The sequence below is a fragment of the Rhea pennata genome, chromosome 4, assembly GCF_028389875.1.
Source record: "Rhea pennata isolate bPtePen1 chromosome 4, bPtePen1.pri, whole genome shotgun sequence".
NCBI lineage: Eukaryota > Metazoa > Chordata > Aves > Rheiformes > Rheidae > Rhea > Rhea pennata.
The window spans coordinates 50,986,308-51,006,199 of NC_084666.1; the positions used below are offsets into that span (position 1 = coordinate 50,986,308).

The window sequence follows — 19,892 nt, forward strand, 5'->3', positions numbered from 1 at the left end:
CACGCGTGAAGTTTAAAAAGCAACGAAAGGAGCAATACATTTTGGAAACTTTATCTTTCTGAATCCTTAGAATTCTTCCCCCGCCTCTCACCCTGCTGCTTTCTTCCCCCTCCCCCCTTTTTCTTGAATGAAGGCTGATATTTAAAATAAAAGCTTGTGATATTGTGGCTTCAGGAGCTGAAAGTTTAGGAGAATACCAGATACCGCGAGACGTGCAACAAAATAGTGAGTGTTGGCAGATGTGGGAAGAAACATGCTTCGCTGTGGTGCAGTGGATGCAAAGGTGCAATCCTTGCAGCAGGATTGTTTTGGTTTGGTGCCTTCCTCCGGTCCCTGTTACTGCTGAAACTGTTAGAAGCTGTAATTAAGCTGTCAACACCTTATTTTAAAATATAGGTGGTAGTCTTATTTCAAGCTGGTTTTGAAGTGAAAGACAGTAAGTTGGGAATTGTGCTACAGATTTATACATAGTTGTTTTGTTTTGCTGTTTAAAAGACAGCCAGAAAGTGGAAAACACAAGGGGGGGAGAAAACATTTTAAAAGTCTGTTACCCGTGGTGTGCGTTGTACGGCCCTAGATCTTGCACCAAAATACAACTTTGAAAAACTTGACTAATTTGTATCTGAACTGTATGTAGTTACCTTTTAGGTAGAAAAGATAATTTGAGATTGTTTCAAGCTGTGTATAAAATGTAGAAGCAGTTTAATTTTCCTTTTTAATTATGCTTGTGCATAATAAAATGAGGGAATGTGGAATGTGAATTAAGAGAATGTGTTTGTACATTATTATTATTACTACTAATGCATTTCAAAAATGAAAAGAAAATTACTATTGGCTAAGCAGTCACATTTGTTAAAGGTAATAGTGTGTTAACAGTACTTGTCTGTTCTGCAAGATTTGTTTAGTGACATTGTAAGTCAGCAACGCTCCCGAGTCCGTGCAGACTAGAGGTATTATGCTGCCAGCGTGAAGTTGGTGTCTAACAGCGTTTCGTGATGGATTAATCACATGGGGTTAGGGCAGGATCATAGGCAAGTTGTGCAGCTTGCTTCATTTTTAATGCTGTTGCAGCATTGCCGCCAGCGTCACCAGTGCTCAGTCACTCGTGCCATCGCGCGGGCCTCTCGCTGGGCTGTCGGTGCCAGCTTGCTCGCTCGCAGCCCTCGCCAGACGGGGAGCCGCTCCGGGTAAGCCGGCCTCCTCGAGGCTCCCGGAGGCGCCGGGGCCGCTGGAAGCAGCCGGAGTCCCCGGCCCGGAGCAGGCGCTCAGCTTCAGCCCGCTCCCCTTCCTGGAAGGGATGCGCTTCACCCGCAAAGCCCTGCGAAGCCTACAGCCTGGGCGGAGACGCTTCTGCTGCCCTTAGCAGGCCCCCAGGCAAAACATTCTCTTGCAAGTGTTTTCTTTAATAGCGAGCAAGAACTAAAACCAATTCTCTGCATTTGTATTTTAGGAGTATTATTTTCAGCTTTTGTTCCCTAACGGTGTTTCTTCTGTTACTTCTGTGGGACTAAATCTGTGTCAATTTTAAGTGTTACGCTTTTCCATAACTTTTTTCATTTAACCTGTTCTTGCCATAGGAATATTCATAAACAAGAGTAGAAAATACCTGTTTAGAAAAAATGTGGTGCAGAAATTGGTGTATGTAGCAAAAAAAAAAAAAAAAAAAAAAAAAAGCTTTTAAAAATAATCAGTGAAATTCTTCACTAACTAGGATTCCTTGTATTTCTGATAGCTAATTCTTTTCCATGGATAGGGTTTTTTTTTTTTTTAAATACCACTTTAACGGAAGAGTTTTTACTATGTATAGTATTTGTTTTTTTTCTGCAATGCTGTAGTATTACTTCTCTACTTACTGTTGTAACAATTGCTTGGAACTGCATTTCTGTTTTTAACTGTGTCAAGTTTAGCTCTCTACTGGATATAGCTAACAGTAGATTTCCACATCCTCCCCAATAAAACTCCTGCTGTAAAACCTTTTCACATCAAAACACCTTTATTCTTTTTGGTCATGGTACATCAGGGCAGAGCTACAAGAATGCAATCACTCAAACTTTCTACTCTGACCATTTTAGAAGTCCCTGTTAGTGCTTTAAAAATTTATTAAGTTTTTTTTTTTAACCTATGCACCTCCCCCTAAAAAGCAGGCTGGAATTGCAGTAATATAGTTACCAATTTAGGGTACAACATAGCTTAAACATTCAGTGCAGACCCTTTAGAAACAATCCCTAGCTGTTACTGTTGTAACTTGAGCTAAGGTGTGGTTCTCCCACTACTTTTGAATGTGTTGGCACTTTATACTTTTGCAAACTGCAATAATGCTTTATTTTACTTTATCAGAAAACTTGTGTAAGTGCTTCTCTTCCACTCATTTCACTTTAGATTGCTTGTAAATCTAAATAGTTGAACGATGGTTGCCAGTTTAATGCCACTAAGCTTCCTTTACAATAAGAGCTGTGTACAGTTACGTACGTATGAGTAAGTAGTTTATCATAGCAAAGCAGATGAGCAGGTGTCTCCTGTCTTTTATTACAGTTCTTGGCATGAGTTCCACAGAAAAGATAAGGTCTTCACTAGCCTGATTTGAAACTCAAGGCAATATGCTTGATAGTAGTGATACTACTTGTGATTTACAGCTGCCTACTGATAGTAAAGCTTGGCCAATCATTTTTTCTATTTGAGCAGTATTCTTAGGATGTTTTGGTTAGACTTATCATTTATTTTCTTCATCAAATCAATCTTTTAAAACAATCTGCTGTTTTTTCTGCTATTTGCAGGATTTGTCCATCTTCCAAGTAAGATGAAATAGTTGAAGGCCTAAATGTTGTTCAGCATTTGCATTGATCCAGTAAGCTATTGATATTTTTTTCAGAATTATTTAATAATGGAAAACAATATATTGAACATTATTATAGGCTTGATTTTGATCCTATTTATGTGCATGAAGACGAGGTCATTATAAGTTACCCTCTTATTAAAAGGAAACCTAGAAAAATGAAATAAAATAATTCCTAGTCCAAATAAACTCATAATATGTACTTAAGAGAACAATTTTGGGTGCCTTTAGATACTGATAAAAAAGTCGAACTCAATCAGATATGCATAGTAGGTTCCTTGATTACAATTTTGTCATTTCATTTGCAAATAAATTTCTCATTAGCTTTTTGTGTGCTAGAGAGAGCATAGCTCTTCTAAATGCTGAGAAATCTGCAATGGTAGGAATTTGAAGCTCTTTCCCTTCAGTTTTGTGCCAGGATGTTGAGGAGCATATATGCCACTTTGCAGCAACAAGTATTTTCTATTCTGGCAACCTTACGCTCTTTCATCTTTTTTTTGTTTCCCTTCTTGTTCCCACATATACAAAATGTGACTGCCTGTCCTCTGAACATACCTTGTACCTGACCGTGAATCTTGGAAAAGCATGTAAATTCGTTTGAAGTTGCAGTGCTGTTTCATTCTAACTTCCACTGATGTAGAGAGCGAGGTAATTTGTTGCAAAAAGAGAGTTTTGTACTGTAGCATCCACCATTTTAAAATGTAGAAAACTTGAAATATCCTGAACCTTTCTCTATGAGGTTTGTATTCCGGTATGTCAAGTGAACCATCAATCTGCATTGCTTCCTAAGACAAGCATTCATGAATACAAGTTCCTGTTAATTATTTGATAATTATCTTTTGCTAACTATGTGCTAATTTGTTTCCCTTCCCTGTATGCCTTTCACACAAGAATGCAAACCATCAAGCCTTTGCAGCTCAGCAGCTGTGTTGCACTGTCTGGGAGCTGCATGGCGTGTCCGGCTGTCTGTCCTTGGAAATAATGCAGCTTCTCTTTATATAGTGACAGGTTTCTATTTCCTGCAGCTCTAGGATTTGGAGAAAAAGCTAAGCCTGTGGAGTTGCCATGTCTGGCCGTTTCATCTGTGGGTTATGGATGTTTGAAGAAGACCTTTTCTTCCATAGTGATAAGAAAGGGGCCAAGTTGGCATGGTTCATTGAATGCTTTTTGGACAGATGATGGATAAAGTCTTTTTTTTGATTGGAGTAACTTTGGTGTTTAACACTCTGGGATATCTCAAGCAGTAGAATACTGGGTCTAAAGTGTTTATGAAACACCTTAGCAGAGTCAAATTCTTGAGCTGCTGTTTTTGCACATAAAGATGATTAATTGTAGTACCATAGGATTCCTCTACATGGTAGCCTTGAGACTCCCAGTTCCTATGTGGATTATTTTTATGTGTTAGTGTAAATAGTGCTGGAGTTCACGCTTTTATGTACTCCTTCCTTCCCAAAGAAAATATAATGGAAGACATTAGTTTTAAAATTATGTGTATAATTTTGTTACTATATTGCTGAATTTTTGAATCACTAGTAGTCAGAATGATGTGCAAGTTAATATACTGATCCCCAAAAAGATAGTGTGAACTGATAGTAGCACATTGCACGTACAAGACAGTAGGTTCTGCAGAACAGTAAGGTAGAGTGAGCAGGAGGGAAAAACAGTGAGGAGGAACGGGGATGACTTAAGTCGCAAGAACATGAGCATTGCTTCTACAGTTGAACTTAAATGCCTAAAGAGAAGGCCTGTGGCTGAAGAGCCCTGAACAGAAAAGGAGTGCTGATCTCTAGCTGCAAGCTAGAAGCACCAGGAAAGCTTAAATGGCTGAAACAATCCTGCTGGTATTGATTGCTGTGTTACCAGACAACTCTTCTGCTCAGATGGTGAGTTTTTGAAAATTGTTTCCTTGGGTGCTTAACTGTTCACATGCATGCTCGAGGTGGCAATAGAAGAGCCTACGGTGGTGTTGGTATCAGGCTTTTCCTATTCTCCATTTCTCTCAAGGAAAAACATCAGTTCCTTACTGCTCTTCTGCCCTCTTGCTTAGGCAGTCATTAGGGCAAAGAAATCATTTTAAGCAAATCTATTAACAAATAAATCTGTTAACACACAATCGGTTTGTAGGGCGCAGCATCTTTGAAACCAAGCTGATACTGACTATAATAACCTTCTTGTTTGGCTGAGATGGCTTTACTATTTTATAAGAAGGCTTGAATTAAACTGCATCTCTGAAAAGAAACCATATCTAAAGCCTCCTATTTAGCATGGTTCACAATCCTCAAACTCTGTTCCAGAGTTGTTTTGCTTGTTTGCTACAAGCTTCTTGCATCTATAAAATTATCTTCCATCTATAAAACTTCTACTATTGCAGTAGTGCCAACATAAGCTGCCACCTTGTGCTCATGTCTCTTATGAACCTGCCTCTTGAAGGAACTGCCTCAGCAGTGCTGATAAGGTTAGTCCAGATTGCAAGTTAGAGGCCTTTTTCCTCAGTGCCTTGCGTCTTCAGTGGTCACTTTAAACTTGCATATTTTGGGTGTAATCCACTCAAATCAGAAATCAAAGCATAAATAGCATTTTACAGGCACCTTGGTTAAAATGTGCATGGCCATGCAAATAGCATTGTTGAGAGCAAAGCCCACAGCTGTAAGCATCTCACCTTTACTGTTTTGATCAGAGTTCCTTAAGTTCAACATTAATTGATTAAACTCCTTGAAAGCGTCATATTGCTGACCTACCTAGTGAGGTGCCACAACTGTTCTTTCATCCCTTTTTTCATAGCTTTTAGCTCATTCTGTGGGCTAATTGTGCATTAAAAATGGCAATATACTGCTTTTCTAAGAGTATTTGCACTGATAGCACAGAGTAGAGCATATGCCTTGTCCCTTCTCTTTGCTGAAACCTTTGGGTTTGTAGAAAGCAACACTTGCTTTTCTGTATTCAAAAACTGATGGGAATAGAAGTAGCCAAGTAAAAACTGCAGTGTTGAAGGAAAGGGATAAAGTACAACCTCGGTATTGTCTGAAATGCAGAACACTTGGGAGAGAAGCCAGCCAGAGTTTTCAGTTAGGAGGACCTTCTCTACTCCTTCTAATTAGCTGTTTGCTAGCTAAAACTCTTCTTCTTTTCGGTCATATTTCACGCTGCCTCTTTTACTTTCTTCTTTCTTAATTGCCTCTTCCCAGAGTTATGGAAATAACATTAATTTTGGTAACATAGACAGACTTCTAGCTTTGCTGGGCTCCTGTGCCTCTTAATCTGCACTGCTGTTACGATGACATAATAGAAACTCTGGGGCATGTTGGTGAAGGAAAATCCCATTCTTCATCAGCTAGCACAGACTACTGCTTTAAAGAACAAAAACAAAAAACACTTCCTTACAGAAAAATGTTTCACAATTAAGGATTTCTTGTATTTGCAGTTAAGTGTTAAATTGTCTCAGACCTTTGTTAACTTCTGAAATAAAACCTTTTGGTCATGTCTTCTCTGAAAGGTTGTCATCTCTTGAAGGAATTTGCCTGCATTAGCAACATCTTCAAATGAGGATTTTCTGGGAGACTTTAATGTAGGTGTTAACATCTTGCTTCAAAATCTAAAGAATTAACAGTCGTCAGCCTTGTTGCTGTTGAGGAATGCTCTTGAATTAGTATCGCTGGCTTTGTTTGGTTTTGAACAGTTATTGCTCATTTCCCCAAGCTGTCTTTCCTTGCTTCTTGTGAAGAAACACACGCGCACAAAAGAAAAGATACAAATCTTTCTGCATCTCTTTCCCTTATAGGAATCTCTTTACAGAACCTCACTTGAAATCACCTGATAGGTGGTTTATCATGTATGCCCAGTTTGCTGTATTTGATAAATAAATTCCCAGCACAACATTTGCTGTGCCCCTCCCAAAACTCACTGCTCTGCTCCAGTAATTTCATCTTTTTTTCTTTTTAAACAATCTGTTGGTAGTTTTCTTAAACCATAAAAGAATACTTCTTTTTCAGACAACTTGAATGTGTTTGGAGTGTTTATGTAAGAAAATGGAAAATTTTTTGTGGAGGGGGAAGAATCAAGGTAGACATTTTTGAGGAAATCCTTGCGTGGCTTTCTAAAACAGTTCCTTTTTGTTGCTCTTCAGCAAGTTCAAAAGCAGTTCAAAAATGCCTACTTTGAACATTAGAGCTTATTCTATCATTTTTTTTCTTGCTTTCTTGCTGGTGAAAGGCTATGATAATATTAGATGAGCAGAAGGTCCTTTTATGAGAAAATGCAGTCTTCCACTTAAAGACAGTCTTGAAACTGTTGGTAAAAATTTGCGCCCACTTCTGGCAGGCCAAATAACAGTCCTCTATTAATTCTGCATAAAAGTAGAGAAGGAAGCAGACAAGCAGCTTTTAAAGGTATAAACTTTAAAAACAAGCAAGAAAACCTTGTCATTTGTTAAGCATCAAGTATGTGCAACTAAGGCTCAAGGTTTTGGAAATAAAGAAGTACTAGGGAAAGGAACATTAAAGCAAAAATTTATTATTAGACCTTCTAGAACTGCGCTGCAGTAGAGACACGTTGCACTACTCCCGATGAGGAAGTGTATGGGAGGGTGTTTTATGGTTATTTATTGCCAGATGTTAGGGGTAAAAAGTGGCTGTTAAAAGTTTCAAGAAAACAAGAGATTAATGGTGAGGGAGTGATTGATAGCTTCACTCTTCTGAAAAATGAGTCGCATCTATTAAGCTAAAAGAAGAGTCTGCGTCTTGTCTGCAGAGCATTCACAAAAGGAATGATACAGGTAACTCATATCATAATTGCACTCTGCAGTAGGTTTGTACCACTTGTTATTACTTGAACTGTATAGCCAGAGACAACATTCAGAGTTTCAAGTGATGGTAAAGATGGTAAAGAATTGCCTTTTAAATGAAAATTAAATAGAAATGCCTATTGGAAGTCTGTATACTTTAGGTATTTGCCTTGCTTACTTGAAAATATCCTACTCAATTCAATTATCAGTAGATATAGCAATTAGAATGAGATAGGCTTGCCTGAGTTGTTTAGAAATGAAGCTGGCACATAACTTTGAATACCTGCAATATGAAAAAAAAAAAAAGTTTTCCCTTTTTTCTTAATTTCTTATATAATCTTTTCCAACAGTTTATTTGTATTATAGCTCATTGAGCTGAGGTAGGATGGCACAGATCAGTGATTAAAGAACGCTGGTATCCATCTGCATAGTGACTCTTCCACTTCAGTGCCTTTCTGTCTGTAGGCTGCGTTGGCTGCGAGCAGGCTAACAGACGGACTTCCCAGTCAGACTCCAGATCCTAACGTTTTGTCATCTTTATCTCTCGCAGACTTCTGAAGCCTCTGAAGTGGTAATCCTGGAGCGGTGCTGGATTGTGGAGTTCAGGACTAAAACAGATGTGTCTATAGTCCTCAGTAAGTAAGATACAGTTTAGTATGTTCAACATGAATTTTGTATTCCTGTCAAACAAAAGCAGCAGAATCCCCCACTTTGAAACTTTGTTAAACAATTTATTCAACACTTTTTTTTACCTAAAATATTGTCTGTTCAAGATGCCTGCATCTAAATCCTGCTCATCTTTGTGTCCATGCCTGAAAATAGTGCTAAAAGCCATCTTTTTGTTTTTTAGCCTTCTATCAACTCTTCATTCATGCATTAACAATAGAAAAAAATACTGTTTCATAGAAATTGGAATAATTATTTTAGTGGAAAGATTTTCATTTGCAGAGAATGCCAATAACCACTTATTTTCTGCAGGAACAACTCAGTTAGCCATGTTTTATTAGAAACTGCTTATGACTTAGTCTGTCTGATACCATGGCTGAGTTTCATAGTCTTCAGATCAATTTGCAATTTTCTGTTAGCTTTTATTGTCCTAGGGTTTAAAAAAACCAAAAAGTTTTGCCTAACTAAATTTGAGAAGTCAAGATTTTTTTCCCTTTGTGCCTACAGTGTTAACTAATTTATTGCATACCCTGAAATATCTATCTGATGATGCAGGGAGATTCAATCATAAATATTTCATTTCAGAATATCTTAGTTCAAGATATAACATAAAAAAGGCACACATTAAATGAAACACATCTTTTGGTCTTGGTTCTTGGAGGACATTTGTCTAAATTTGGTCATGCATGGTGTAGTTAAGAGCTGTTTGAGTCTGTTCTCAAGACAAGTTTGAGAGGAGTTTTGGTTAGTAATGCTAGCTGTGAGGAAAAAACTTGCGATCTTTGTGGGCTTGATGGCTAGGTTTAGCTACAATTATTAGCAGTTCCTACCTTCATACTTTTATAAGCGCCAAAATTCCCAGTTCACTTCAGGAAAAGCGCTGCATTAACTGTATTGACTTTTTGCTGTCAACTGCTGAAATGATTCTTGGTGTTTGGTTGCATTAGAAAAGGCAGTGATTGAAAAGTTATTTGCTGTGGGTTTTGTCCTTATCTGGGTCTCGAGCTGTTTCTCACAGTAAGTCCTGCATCTTCAGTAGTGGCTTTAAATGCCACATCTTGGACCAGAGGTTAAGGCACTGCATCAAAAAGGACTTATCTCTCAATTTGGAAGCATCACTTCACCTAACAATGTAATAGCTAGATGACTGCTGTTGACTATTGAATTGTGAGATTTTTTCTAATTATGCACTCGATTCTAATTCATTAATTGTGATTACTGGCTTTATGAGGTGATGGTGTTGTTACATAGTACTGCTATTTCAAGAATTCAGTTGTGATAGTTGATGGGATTCTCTCAGCTTTGAAGCCTGCAAGCAAGACAGTTTTTGTGGCAGTGAGATAGGCAGATTAAGTGCAAAAGCAGGCAAAATAGTCAACAACAAGTACTGAGTAAGCACTTCAGGCTGCCTGTGGAGAAAGACTGTGAATGTTTCTGGAGGAAAAAAAATACGCTTACATAGTTAGGAACAGGAGCTGGAGAGACAGGCTTCCTAAAATAAGGCTTTCAGATCTGTGTGATGGTGTTCTGAGAAACAGTTAAAAATGTATTAATGGTAGAAGGAGAAAAACAGTAGAGAACTCGAGATATGTGGGCCTGACAAGATGATGGAGAATACCTGGAGGGTGACCAAAGGAATGCAGCAGAAGATAGTGGAAGAGACGGACAAGAAGATGAGAAATGGATTTCAAATTTGACAAGTTTCCTTTGGTGGAGAACAAGGACAAAAGCTGGCAGAAAATTTGTTGGACAGGAGAAGAGAAAGAAAGCCAGACTACTAGTGTAAAGGATAAGAACAAAACTGAAGAGGATTTAAGATAATATGCAGTGCAGAGTGAGGATAGTATAGCAAAAGTGAAATAATACTTGATGTACTGTGGGAAAGAACAAAATTCGGAGGACAAAAGGGAAAAAAAGGATGTGAAAATTAAGGAGAGATCTCTTTGGGGATTTCTATCATGTCTATCATGAAAAATGGCTCCATCATGCCTAGAATAATCCAGAATTGCTGTTAGAAGCCAAAAAAACCCCCAAACACTAAAATGTGTGTCTGGGGCTTTAAAGGATTCATACAGAAGCAGGAAAGGATTTCTGATCCACTTGTCAAGTTGCTTTTGAGGCAGCCCAGGAGCAGCTATTCCAGGACAAAAGCACTAAGCAAAGGAGAGTGAGTTGATCTGAGATTTTACTGGTGGTGTGGCAGGGAGGGAGCAGAGAGCAAAATCCAGAGAATCAGCTGGTGGGTTAGGGCTTGCAACTTTGGAAGGAGCTTCTTGCCAGCTGGTCTCCATTTTCTCTGAGCAATGGTTTGAGTCCTAGGGAATGTGAGTAATAGTGAGAAAATGAGAACAGCTAGGATACCTAGGAAGAGAATTAAGAAAAGACAGTGGTGCGTGTATGGAGCAAGATAAGGATTTTTTCATGCAGCATTTAATTATATTGTGAGCTCATTGCCTTGGGATATTGTGGAGACTAAAATCATATATGTAGTGCAAAAGAGATCACACAGTCAGAGGACAGTTCTGTAGGTGGCTGTTAAGCGCAGTGGTCCTAAAGCAGTCCAGCTCAAAGTTTGAGCTGTCCATTAAAGGAAACTGGATAGATTTATTAGGGCAAATATTGCTCTGTATATACCTAGTTACTTGTACACCTTCACAACATCTGCTACTTGTTATTAATAGAACAGATCAGATGACTGAATATGACAATTTTTATGAATAGGATTCATTTTCCAAATCCAAAAATGTGTGAAGAGAGTATTTCAGCCATTTTGTCTGAGAAGATCTTACCCCTGGAAACTACCGCAGCACGTTGAAATGTCTGAGCAGTGCAACTTCCTTGGCTCAAATTGTGCTACTGCACAACCAGTGCTGGCGGCAGCTAAGCTTGCGGCTCATACTGTAGGGTCAGGCAACTTACTCCAAGCAAGCACTGAAGCATATTATAGGTTATTGTAGATACTTAAATAACTGTTGCCTCTGGATCTTGGAACCTCTCTCTGAGGTGATTACTTTGTCATATTTTTTTTCCAGGTATTTTTTTGTGTGAATGTTTTGTCCCCTACCAGAGGTGTCTGTGTTTGAACGGAAGATGTGAAGAATGACATGCAAAAGAATGGGCAGCCAGGAACAGAAATTTGTGTTAATGTTGGTAGATATTGGTCACTGTTACATTTCTCTGGAGCAGGATGACTAGAGCTCTGTTGGTTGAATATTTGAAACTCCCGAGAGCCGTCTGGAGTTGACCCTTGTGTTGTGCAGTCTCATGTTACATGTGTCACGTAGGTGAGAGAGTGAAGAGCTAACTCGGTTGATCTCCATGGCTCCACGTGATACTATATGCAACAACACAGACTGGGAACGAACCCAGGACTCGGGCAATGAAATGAAATCAGATCTGAGAGTCTACATTGGAGGACCGCATTCTCTTTATCTGTAAATCTCTTCTGTTTTTCAGGTCTTGTGCCTGGAGATACAAAATTCCTTTAAGACTGTGTTACTGTATTATTTTGCATGATCTGAGAATCAGGAAAATGAGCTTTGATATCTGAGTAGGGATGGTGAGGCACAGGGGGGACGGAAGCAGACAGAGGAAAGCGGCCAGGCTTTGGTGGTAGGTGCCAGTCAGCTAGCGTGGCAGTTACAGGGTGTCGGGCAAGAGGCCGGCATACAGGAGTACCCGTGAGAAGGCAAGTGTTCCCTTTTGCTGTTTGTAGTAGTACGTAAGCCACGTGCTTTGGAGGGTGCCCCCTACCGTCCCCCAATAGCAGCAGCTGGGAAAGGCAGGTTGGTATCGTTCCCTGTTCTAATTAAGTTGGAAAAATGGAGCCCATACACTGAGGTTACTCATGCAGAGCTAGATAGAAACTCAAGATACCTGAATCTTTCCCTTTTCAGAAGGCAGTGATCATGCCAGTAGTGTGATACTCTTCCTTCCTTCCTTCCTTTCTTTTTTCTTTTTTCTTTTTTTTAATGTCTTTTGAGATGATATTGTGGTTTTTAGGTATTTGTAAGGTCTGCCTGGCTTCTGGCTTTGGTGTGGTATTTTATTTAATGAAGATGGAGAAGGTACCTGGCATGTATGAAAGCCTGCTGGTATTTAAAGAAACAACATATTATGCTGCGGTAATCAGCCAGAACAAAGTTACCTATCCTGCTATATTCTTTTCAGATACCTCCAGCTCTTTGTGAGCTTCCGTAGGGACTTACATAAGTTGCCATTGTAGTCTCTATTATAGTTCATTCTAGTATTGGGGAAAAAAAAATCCCACTGAAGATAATTTTTTTTAATTAAATTCTTTATCTTTGATTGAAAATTTAACTTTCAAAGGAAGATTAGCACAGCATCATCAGTAACTATGGGATGATTTCATCACTACTAATTTGAACATGAAATGCATCAGCATATAGAATTCAGTCAGCTTTGTGAATTAAAAGCCTCTGATGTCTGTATTAGAAATATCCTGCGGATATAATTTACGTATCAAAGCTTTCATTCTACTTTTGTTACAGCATATGGTGGTTAGCTGTGATGGTGCTTTTTATTTTGGAGTGACAGTGCCTCATTGATATTCCCAACCATTTTCCACTGCTGAGGTAGCAATTTGGGATTACTGTTTGCTAGTAAGTGTGAAAGGGGAGAGAGAGAACCTTTAACTGCTGTGAACTCTCATACTTCATGTATTGGCATGGAGGGGGAAAGTGATCCTCCAGGAAAGGAGTGGTTGTCACAGGAAATTGTAGACATTGAGCACATGCTTTGTGTGGGTTTTTTATTTAAATACTGTCAAAGATTTTCTTTTTCTTTTTTCTTTTTTTAACTTTGTTCAGCATGTTTTTATACTTATAACTCTAATGAAAATAAAGCAAACCAAATGCCTGACACAGCTTATCAGCCTTCCTGTCGCTTTTACGCGTCTGGTAAAAATAAAGCAATAAAGCCATTTTAAGAAAAAAGTTAATACCAAAGACCTTTAAATCCAAATAACGTTTCCTTTCCCCTTCCTCCTGTCTAGATGCAACACAAGAGTCTCTGTAAGATAGTATTTTTAAACTTAAAATCAGGTGCAGATTTAAAAATAAAATTGTTGTTAGAAGCTTTTAGTGATGTTCCTCTTTATTTCAGTTATTAAAATTAGTTGTAGAGAAGAGAGACAGCTGTTACTGTTGAACTGGTAGAGAAAATAAGTGTTATTACAAAAGCCTTGGAAAAAAGAACAATTATTTGGGGGTGTTAGAACTAACACCAAGAGACATTTGCGTGCTTCAGATAGCTGGGTTACAGTGGAAGAGGCTGCCCAGTGCTGCTGGGGGTGTCTCCACGTTGTGCTGTTCCCATATTTGACAGCGATTCTGTCAGAGCAGGGATTGCGAGTTCTTTATTTGGACTGCAGAAGTCCTGCGGGACTGCACGTTTATATGCTGGCTTCCCTAGGAGGAAACCTGAGGTCAAACTTTGCTCAAAAAAGTTGCTGGTGAGTGAAATCTTAATCAGGATAGCGTAATCCCAGTCGATAGTAATCCGAAAGACGTTATTAGCAGGCATATGAGCTTTCCAGTGTCTGCTCCCTCCACCCTTGCCCCTAGTGGGAGTCTCTAATACTGAAATACAGAAAAGAAGTTGGCAACCAGTTTGAAAGGGAAGCAAAACACTGAGTAGTGGGGTATCTGCATTTAAGAAGGTGGTTGAGGCAGTGCAGCCACTGGACCACATTAGCTTTCTGTAGTGGCAGTGTGAGAGATGCTTCTGTTACTGTGCACTTCCTGAACAGAGCCGAGGGAATTTAGTTGAATGTGGTATCATACTGTGGAAGCTGGGTGGTTCCTGAGCTACAAACTATCCTTAAAAATATATGTTTAGCAGAGCAACTGATAGAATTAGTGGGAGTCCATATAGTCCAAAGCAGTGCATCCACGCGCTGTAGTGTGAACACAGGAGGTGTTCCCGCAGACTTCGCTGATGGTGCCTCACTGCTAGCTTGCTTTCACTGCATTGCCAGAGTATCAGTGCTACCCTTCAGAGACCACTCTGTGCACTAGAATTAATATTTTTTTTTTGTTTGTCTGTCTCTTCTCACTTCTCCCTCGTTTCCTTCTCCTGAGGCTGGTAGTTGTGATTCCCCCTCCCCCCTCCCCATTGAAACAGCTCAGCTCAGTCTAACAGTGCAGAGATGGTGAGAAGCACTTGGATATCTGGCTAATTATTGCAGTTGTGGGCCAGTGTGTGATTCTCGTGGTAAATGCAATCTCTGTAGTGACAAACATGAGGAATGCATGTGTCTTCACACATTTTTAGATTTGCTCTGGTAGTAATATAACTGGTATAGTAGCAATACTCTTGCTTTTAAGAACTCTTGTTAAATTCCAGGAATTGACTGGGTATCCTGGGAAAAGCTGAGGACAAAGCTGCTTATAATCTTGAGTTAGATTGTGATTTTGATTAAATATGTGCAAGTCACCTGTCAGGTGAGCACTACTAGATTACTGTAGGTAACATCAATATCCTAGTATCTGACCTCAGAATCTGTCCCTTTCTTCTTTCTTTCTTTTTCTTTTTTTTTTTTTTTTTTTTTTTTTTTTTTTTTTTTTTTTTTTGAGTTTATGAAAGCTTTCAAAAGGTCCTGGATTGATTCCTGTAGCCAGGCAGACCTTTCACAAATCAAGAAGAAAGATAAATATAGAATTGCATAACACTTTGCTTTGACCTTAGTAAGTTAAACATTTGTTTTGAGGGTTATTCTTTTGTTTTGCTGAAGAAAAATGAGTTCTGAGGGAGAACCATTGTGTTTAGTTGTGTGGAGGAAAGCTTCTTCCTTGGGTTTATGCCACTGAACTTGGACATCTGGGATCACAGGGGATGTCCAACACAGAGTTTAAAATTCCTGCTCTGCTATTGTAGATTTTCAAGTAGATGGAAAATTCTCATAGCAATATTCTATGTTCTTAAAACTTACATGTCATCTTAGTCAAAGATTGTGTCATAACATTAAAACTAGGAATATGTACTGGGTGAACAACTGGTCTCACTGAAGTAAATAGTACCTGTTTTCAGAAGGCCAGGATTCTGTCCAAAGCTTATGCTAGCTTATGTTGGCAATAAGAAAGCATAGTGCAAGATGCCTATGTACTTCTAGTTAATAGAGTAACTCCGTAATTGTAAAGTATGAAGTATTTTTGCTCGCTCATGAAATACTCCCAAGTTTAGGACATTACGATGCAAATATAATTCTGCTAATACGCTAACTACTCATTTGAGGGCTTGACTGCATCTAAGGATTTGTCAATATACAGTTTGTTTTCAGGAAGATTCAGCTCAGCTAAGGTTTATCTTTGAACCGAAACTCAAAATTAAGTATCTGAGTGTGATAGGCTTATTATTTACCTGTGAGTTAAAATAATAGTCAATATGACCTGTTTGAGAGAAGAAAGTAAAGATGATTGTTTTATAAATGGCGCTCATTTATTGCAACAGATATTTTTGCTGTTGTGCAACTTTGCTGTAACTCATACTTAAAGATTTCATTCTTAAAATGGTTAACAAAGAATCTGAATTTCTTTTAGTATGTGAATTTGTTGTATCTAAACGTTGAAAACAGTATGTGAAATATATAGCTTAACCAGTTGTTCAGCCTGTGGAATAAAACTTTTTTCTATTTGCAGTGATGAATATTTTCCAGATATTTTCAGATGCTTTTTGGAATTTTAAGTCGCTTGTCTGAGTACTCCAAGGTCTCAGTATAGCATACTGTAGTGTTTTGAAGTGATAGTTTAGAATGAATTTCCAGATCTCAATACTGGCACCTGTTAGACCAGAATACGCTGAATTATGCCCACTCTTACTGAATTTCACTACCTGTTTCAGGCTTCGTGCGTACTAAGTGATTCAGTATGCTTTTTGTGCTTGACAGTCTGATTTCCACAGCTAAGAGGTAAATATAAATAGCATGATTTCAATTGCAAAACACTGGTTTCCTCGTGAAGCAAATGTCTGCCTTTTTGTTTGTTTTTTGTTTTTTTAAATCCAGCTAGTAGTAGAATATTTCAAGGTAGGATCACTATTCTTGTTTACATGAAAAAAAAAAAGAAAAAAAAGAATATTTTGATAAGTTTACCTTTTGGTTGTAAAATGTTGTTTTGTTTTTCTTGTAGTCTTTACCTAGCAAAGGTATTTTGGATATCAAAACTACTTCTATTAAAATTCTCTGTATTTCTAAAGACAGAATTAATTTCTTATGGGCTCTTGCATATATAGAAATATTTAACCTGTTTTCAGTGGTTAATTCTGATGCTTAATATTGGCTGACTGCATACCTTTCCCCCCACCTTTTTTTAATATGAATAGTGGTTAAAAAAAAAAAATTCTGAATCAAGGTCAGTGACAGAAGGGAGTATACAAATGTGCTCTTACTGAAGCTTCAAGTTATGAAGTTCAAGTTATGAAGTTATCAAGTCATGAAGTTGTCAAGTCTTATAATTATGAATCCTATTGAAGTTACTGCCCTTATGGCTCAGCTGCAACTGTAGATCACAAGAGAACTTATAGCTAAAATTTCTATGACTATATATTAATCTGTCACAAACAATAAAGGCCAGTTTGTTCAGTTTTGGTCCCACAAGGTAAGTACCTATTTTGTGTGTATATATGGCTCTGATGAACTCCCTCGGCTCCCTGAGATTCCAAACATTCTTGTCACCAGGTAGCTGAATACCTTCTTTTTCAAACCGAGCCAGGGTCAGAGGCAAGAGTTGGAATCCTTATTAGCACTTCATAAATTACCTGTGAAGTCAGAAGGATGTTGCCCCACTTTCTGCTCTTTGCCCTTATTCCTCCCCAATTTGAAAGTCCAGCTGCTCTGTGAAATCTTAGTCAGAATTGGTGTTAGCAGCTGCAGCCATGTGTTTGGATTCCCTTAGATCCACCCCAGACAGGAAACTCTGTCCCACCTCTGCTGGCGTCTGTGCCAGTGCTGTTTTAGGAGACTTCCAGACTTCGTTTAGCACTTCTGTTCCTCAGAACAATAAAAGCAGTGTTAATTGCAAGTGGCAGATGCTCAGTTTATGAAGTGCAAACTAGTTCAGAATAACATATGTGGATAAGTGCCCAAGGTTAGATACTCCAGCCAGGAAAAGGGAGTTTAAATTTACTTTGTTTTGAAAAAAGCTTTCCTTTGTTGTTTGGATTTTTAAAGTAAACATGAAAGCATTTAAATGTTCTATCCAGCAATATGATCTACATTTTTTTTTTAGGGTCAAAATGATTTTTGATGTCCAACCAGGTATTTCCCACATTATTAATAGAATACAGGTGTTTAGGGAATTTGCCGTTTCTGAATAAGTCAGTAACTTTTTTCAAAGAATCATCGATTTTTTTTTCTTTCCCAGTTTGTTATTCATTGTGTGTATCTCACTAAATGTCACACTGAATTTGCAACTCTGGTGCTGTCTATACCACAGAATTTTAAATGCCTTTCTACTACCTACATTTCCCTGGGAACCTCAGGTCTGTCTTTTTTTTTTAATTTGATCATTGAGCAGCTAGGCTTTCATTAGACAGAACAGCAAAAGAGCCATGGATAGTAATGAGGTCAGAAGCTCCCACGTACAACCTGTTTGGTGTTCACGGAGGAGCTGTGTCATGCTAAATTATCTCCACGTACTGATCAGTGCTATTCTGGCAAGGATGAATGAGAGGCTGAGCATGAAGGGCAGGGCTAATGGGAGAAATGACGGACACGTTCATTTTGGTGAATCTCACTGTCTCTCTGTTGGAAACGTGTCGGCTGCCCCTGCTAAATCAAATTCCTGTTTAAGTTAGCAGGTCTGATAGCTACCTGCTAAGCTGCGCAATCTGCACTAACAAAAGATTTCCCATTTCAGTGTGATTCTGCCACCTAGTTTAGCAATACGTTTATTGCTTTGAGGTCTGCTGTAGTAGTGCACTGAACGGGAAAGGACAGTGCTGGTTCCTTGACAGAAGAAATAGAAATATGATGGTTTAAGTTGTATGTGACATCAGTCTTGTCATGAATCTTCCCTCTGTATCCAAGTTCCTAAAAAGTGTATTAATGTTCTCTGAGTGCAGAGTTTCAGAGTGGAGAGCCAGATCTTTACCTGGAAGCTGCGTCTAAGCCAGATTGCGAATCTTGGGCTGTGGCACTTGGAGAAGCAAACTCGGAAGGTTTGCGGAATAAAATTCAGCAGCTCCGGAAGCTGATCATGGAAATCAAAGAGGAGAGATCATCAGACGAAGCACAGCAGTTTGTCCCTTCCTCACAAGTAGACAGCCTAGGAGAGCCACAGTTTACAAGTAAGTGTGTGTACTCTTGTTATTGTGCTGTGCAATAAAAATGCCCCAGAATCTCTAGCAGCACAGGTGTTGTCACAAACAGGCTATATAATGCAGTTCAAATTGTTGACTGAGAATGCGCTGTAGTAGAAGCAGCAAACTGCTGAAGGTTATCTTTAAATATCATTACTTGATATATTTAGATTTATGCAAATACTCCCCTTTGGGGAGCAAACCTGTGATTGTGACATTTCTGACTTTGTTTGTTTTTTTTTTTTCCCCCTCATCTGTTTTTTCGTGATCTTTAGAATTTGGTCAGTTCTAAGTATCCTTTTCTTCTGTGACTGATATGAACACACAGGCTACTGCTTAAAATATAACCTGATAACTGATAAGTTTATGAAGAAAGCTTTAGTGATACCTGAGTTAGTATCACAGGGTTATTCTTTGTGATATGAAAGCCCTCTGGGAATTTGAAAGCACCTAACCGTATGTTGAGTCATGTTTGGTGCACTGGCATCTGAGCTTTGCTGGATGGTTATGCACTGCACTTCCGTTGCCCGGTTACTTAATCAAGTCTCTATCCAGCGTACTCATAAAACCGGTAAACATGTTGCATCCCAATACGCTGATATGGTTAGTGGCAAGATTCAACTCTGAGAAATTTGTGGTCAGAGAAATTTCTGTAACTCTAATGAAAAAGAAAAAAATCTCATTTGTTATTTTCTACTGACCAAGGCCTTTCTAAGCTGTAATTTTTCAGGTCAGATTTGAATTATTAATTACAGTAACGAGAACAATGTGAAACTAGACCTATTCTGCCACAGCATGTTTTTTGGAGCATGACAGCTATAAATTATTTTTTGAATTTGTAACAAAAATCTTGGCTTTTAGTTTAGGTACCAGCTTAGTCTTTTTTGGCCAATTTCTTCCATACTAGCAGATACTTGGTAGTAATGTTCACTGGAGGCAATACATAAGCATCAACATAAGAAAATTTCATTTTTAAAAGGTTTATTCTTATTGCCGTTGTTATACAATTACTTCCTGTGAAGGTTGAACAACTCAGTATTTATTTAACTGCCCTTCCTGTGTTTCTCTTATTGGCTATTCTTGCAGTTCTGTTTCACTCCTGTACCCTAGCGCAATAACAGTATAATGCCCTTTGCAGTAAAATATTCACTACTGGAGCATAATTCAGAAATGGAAAGAGTTACAGGCTACATGTTCTCCTGAGTACATGAGAAAAAGAATTTCCAATGTGCTTTTTCTAATTAAAAAACTGTTGTGATTTGATTTGTATGCATATCAACAACACAGTGATATATT

General features: G+C 38.5%; 1 protein-coding gene across 10 annotated transcripts in view; it reads left to right on the top strand.

Moving 5' to 3' along the window:
* Positions 1-19,892, top strand: part of INPP4B (inositol polyphosphate-4-phosphatase type II B) — a 384,670-nt gene that overhangs the window by 162,982 nt on the left and 201,796 nt on the right. For all 10 annotated transcript variants that reach the window (XM_062573936.1, XM_062573932.1, XM_062573929.1 and 7 more), the window contains 2 exons: positions 8,164-8,248; positions 18,360-18,584. In XM_062573936.1, coding sequence (XP_062429920.1) covers positions 8,164-8,248; positions 18,360-18,584 — 310 coding nt within the window. The remainder of the gene's footprint in view (positions 1-8,163; positions 8,249-18,359; positions 18,585-19,892) is intronic.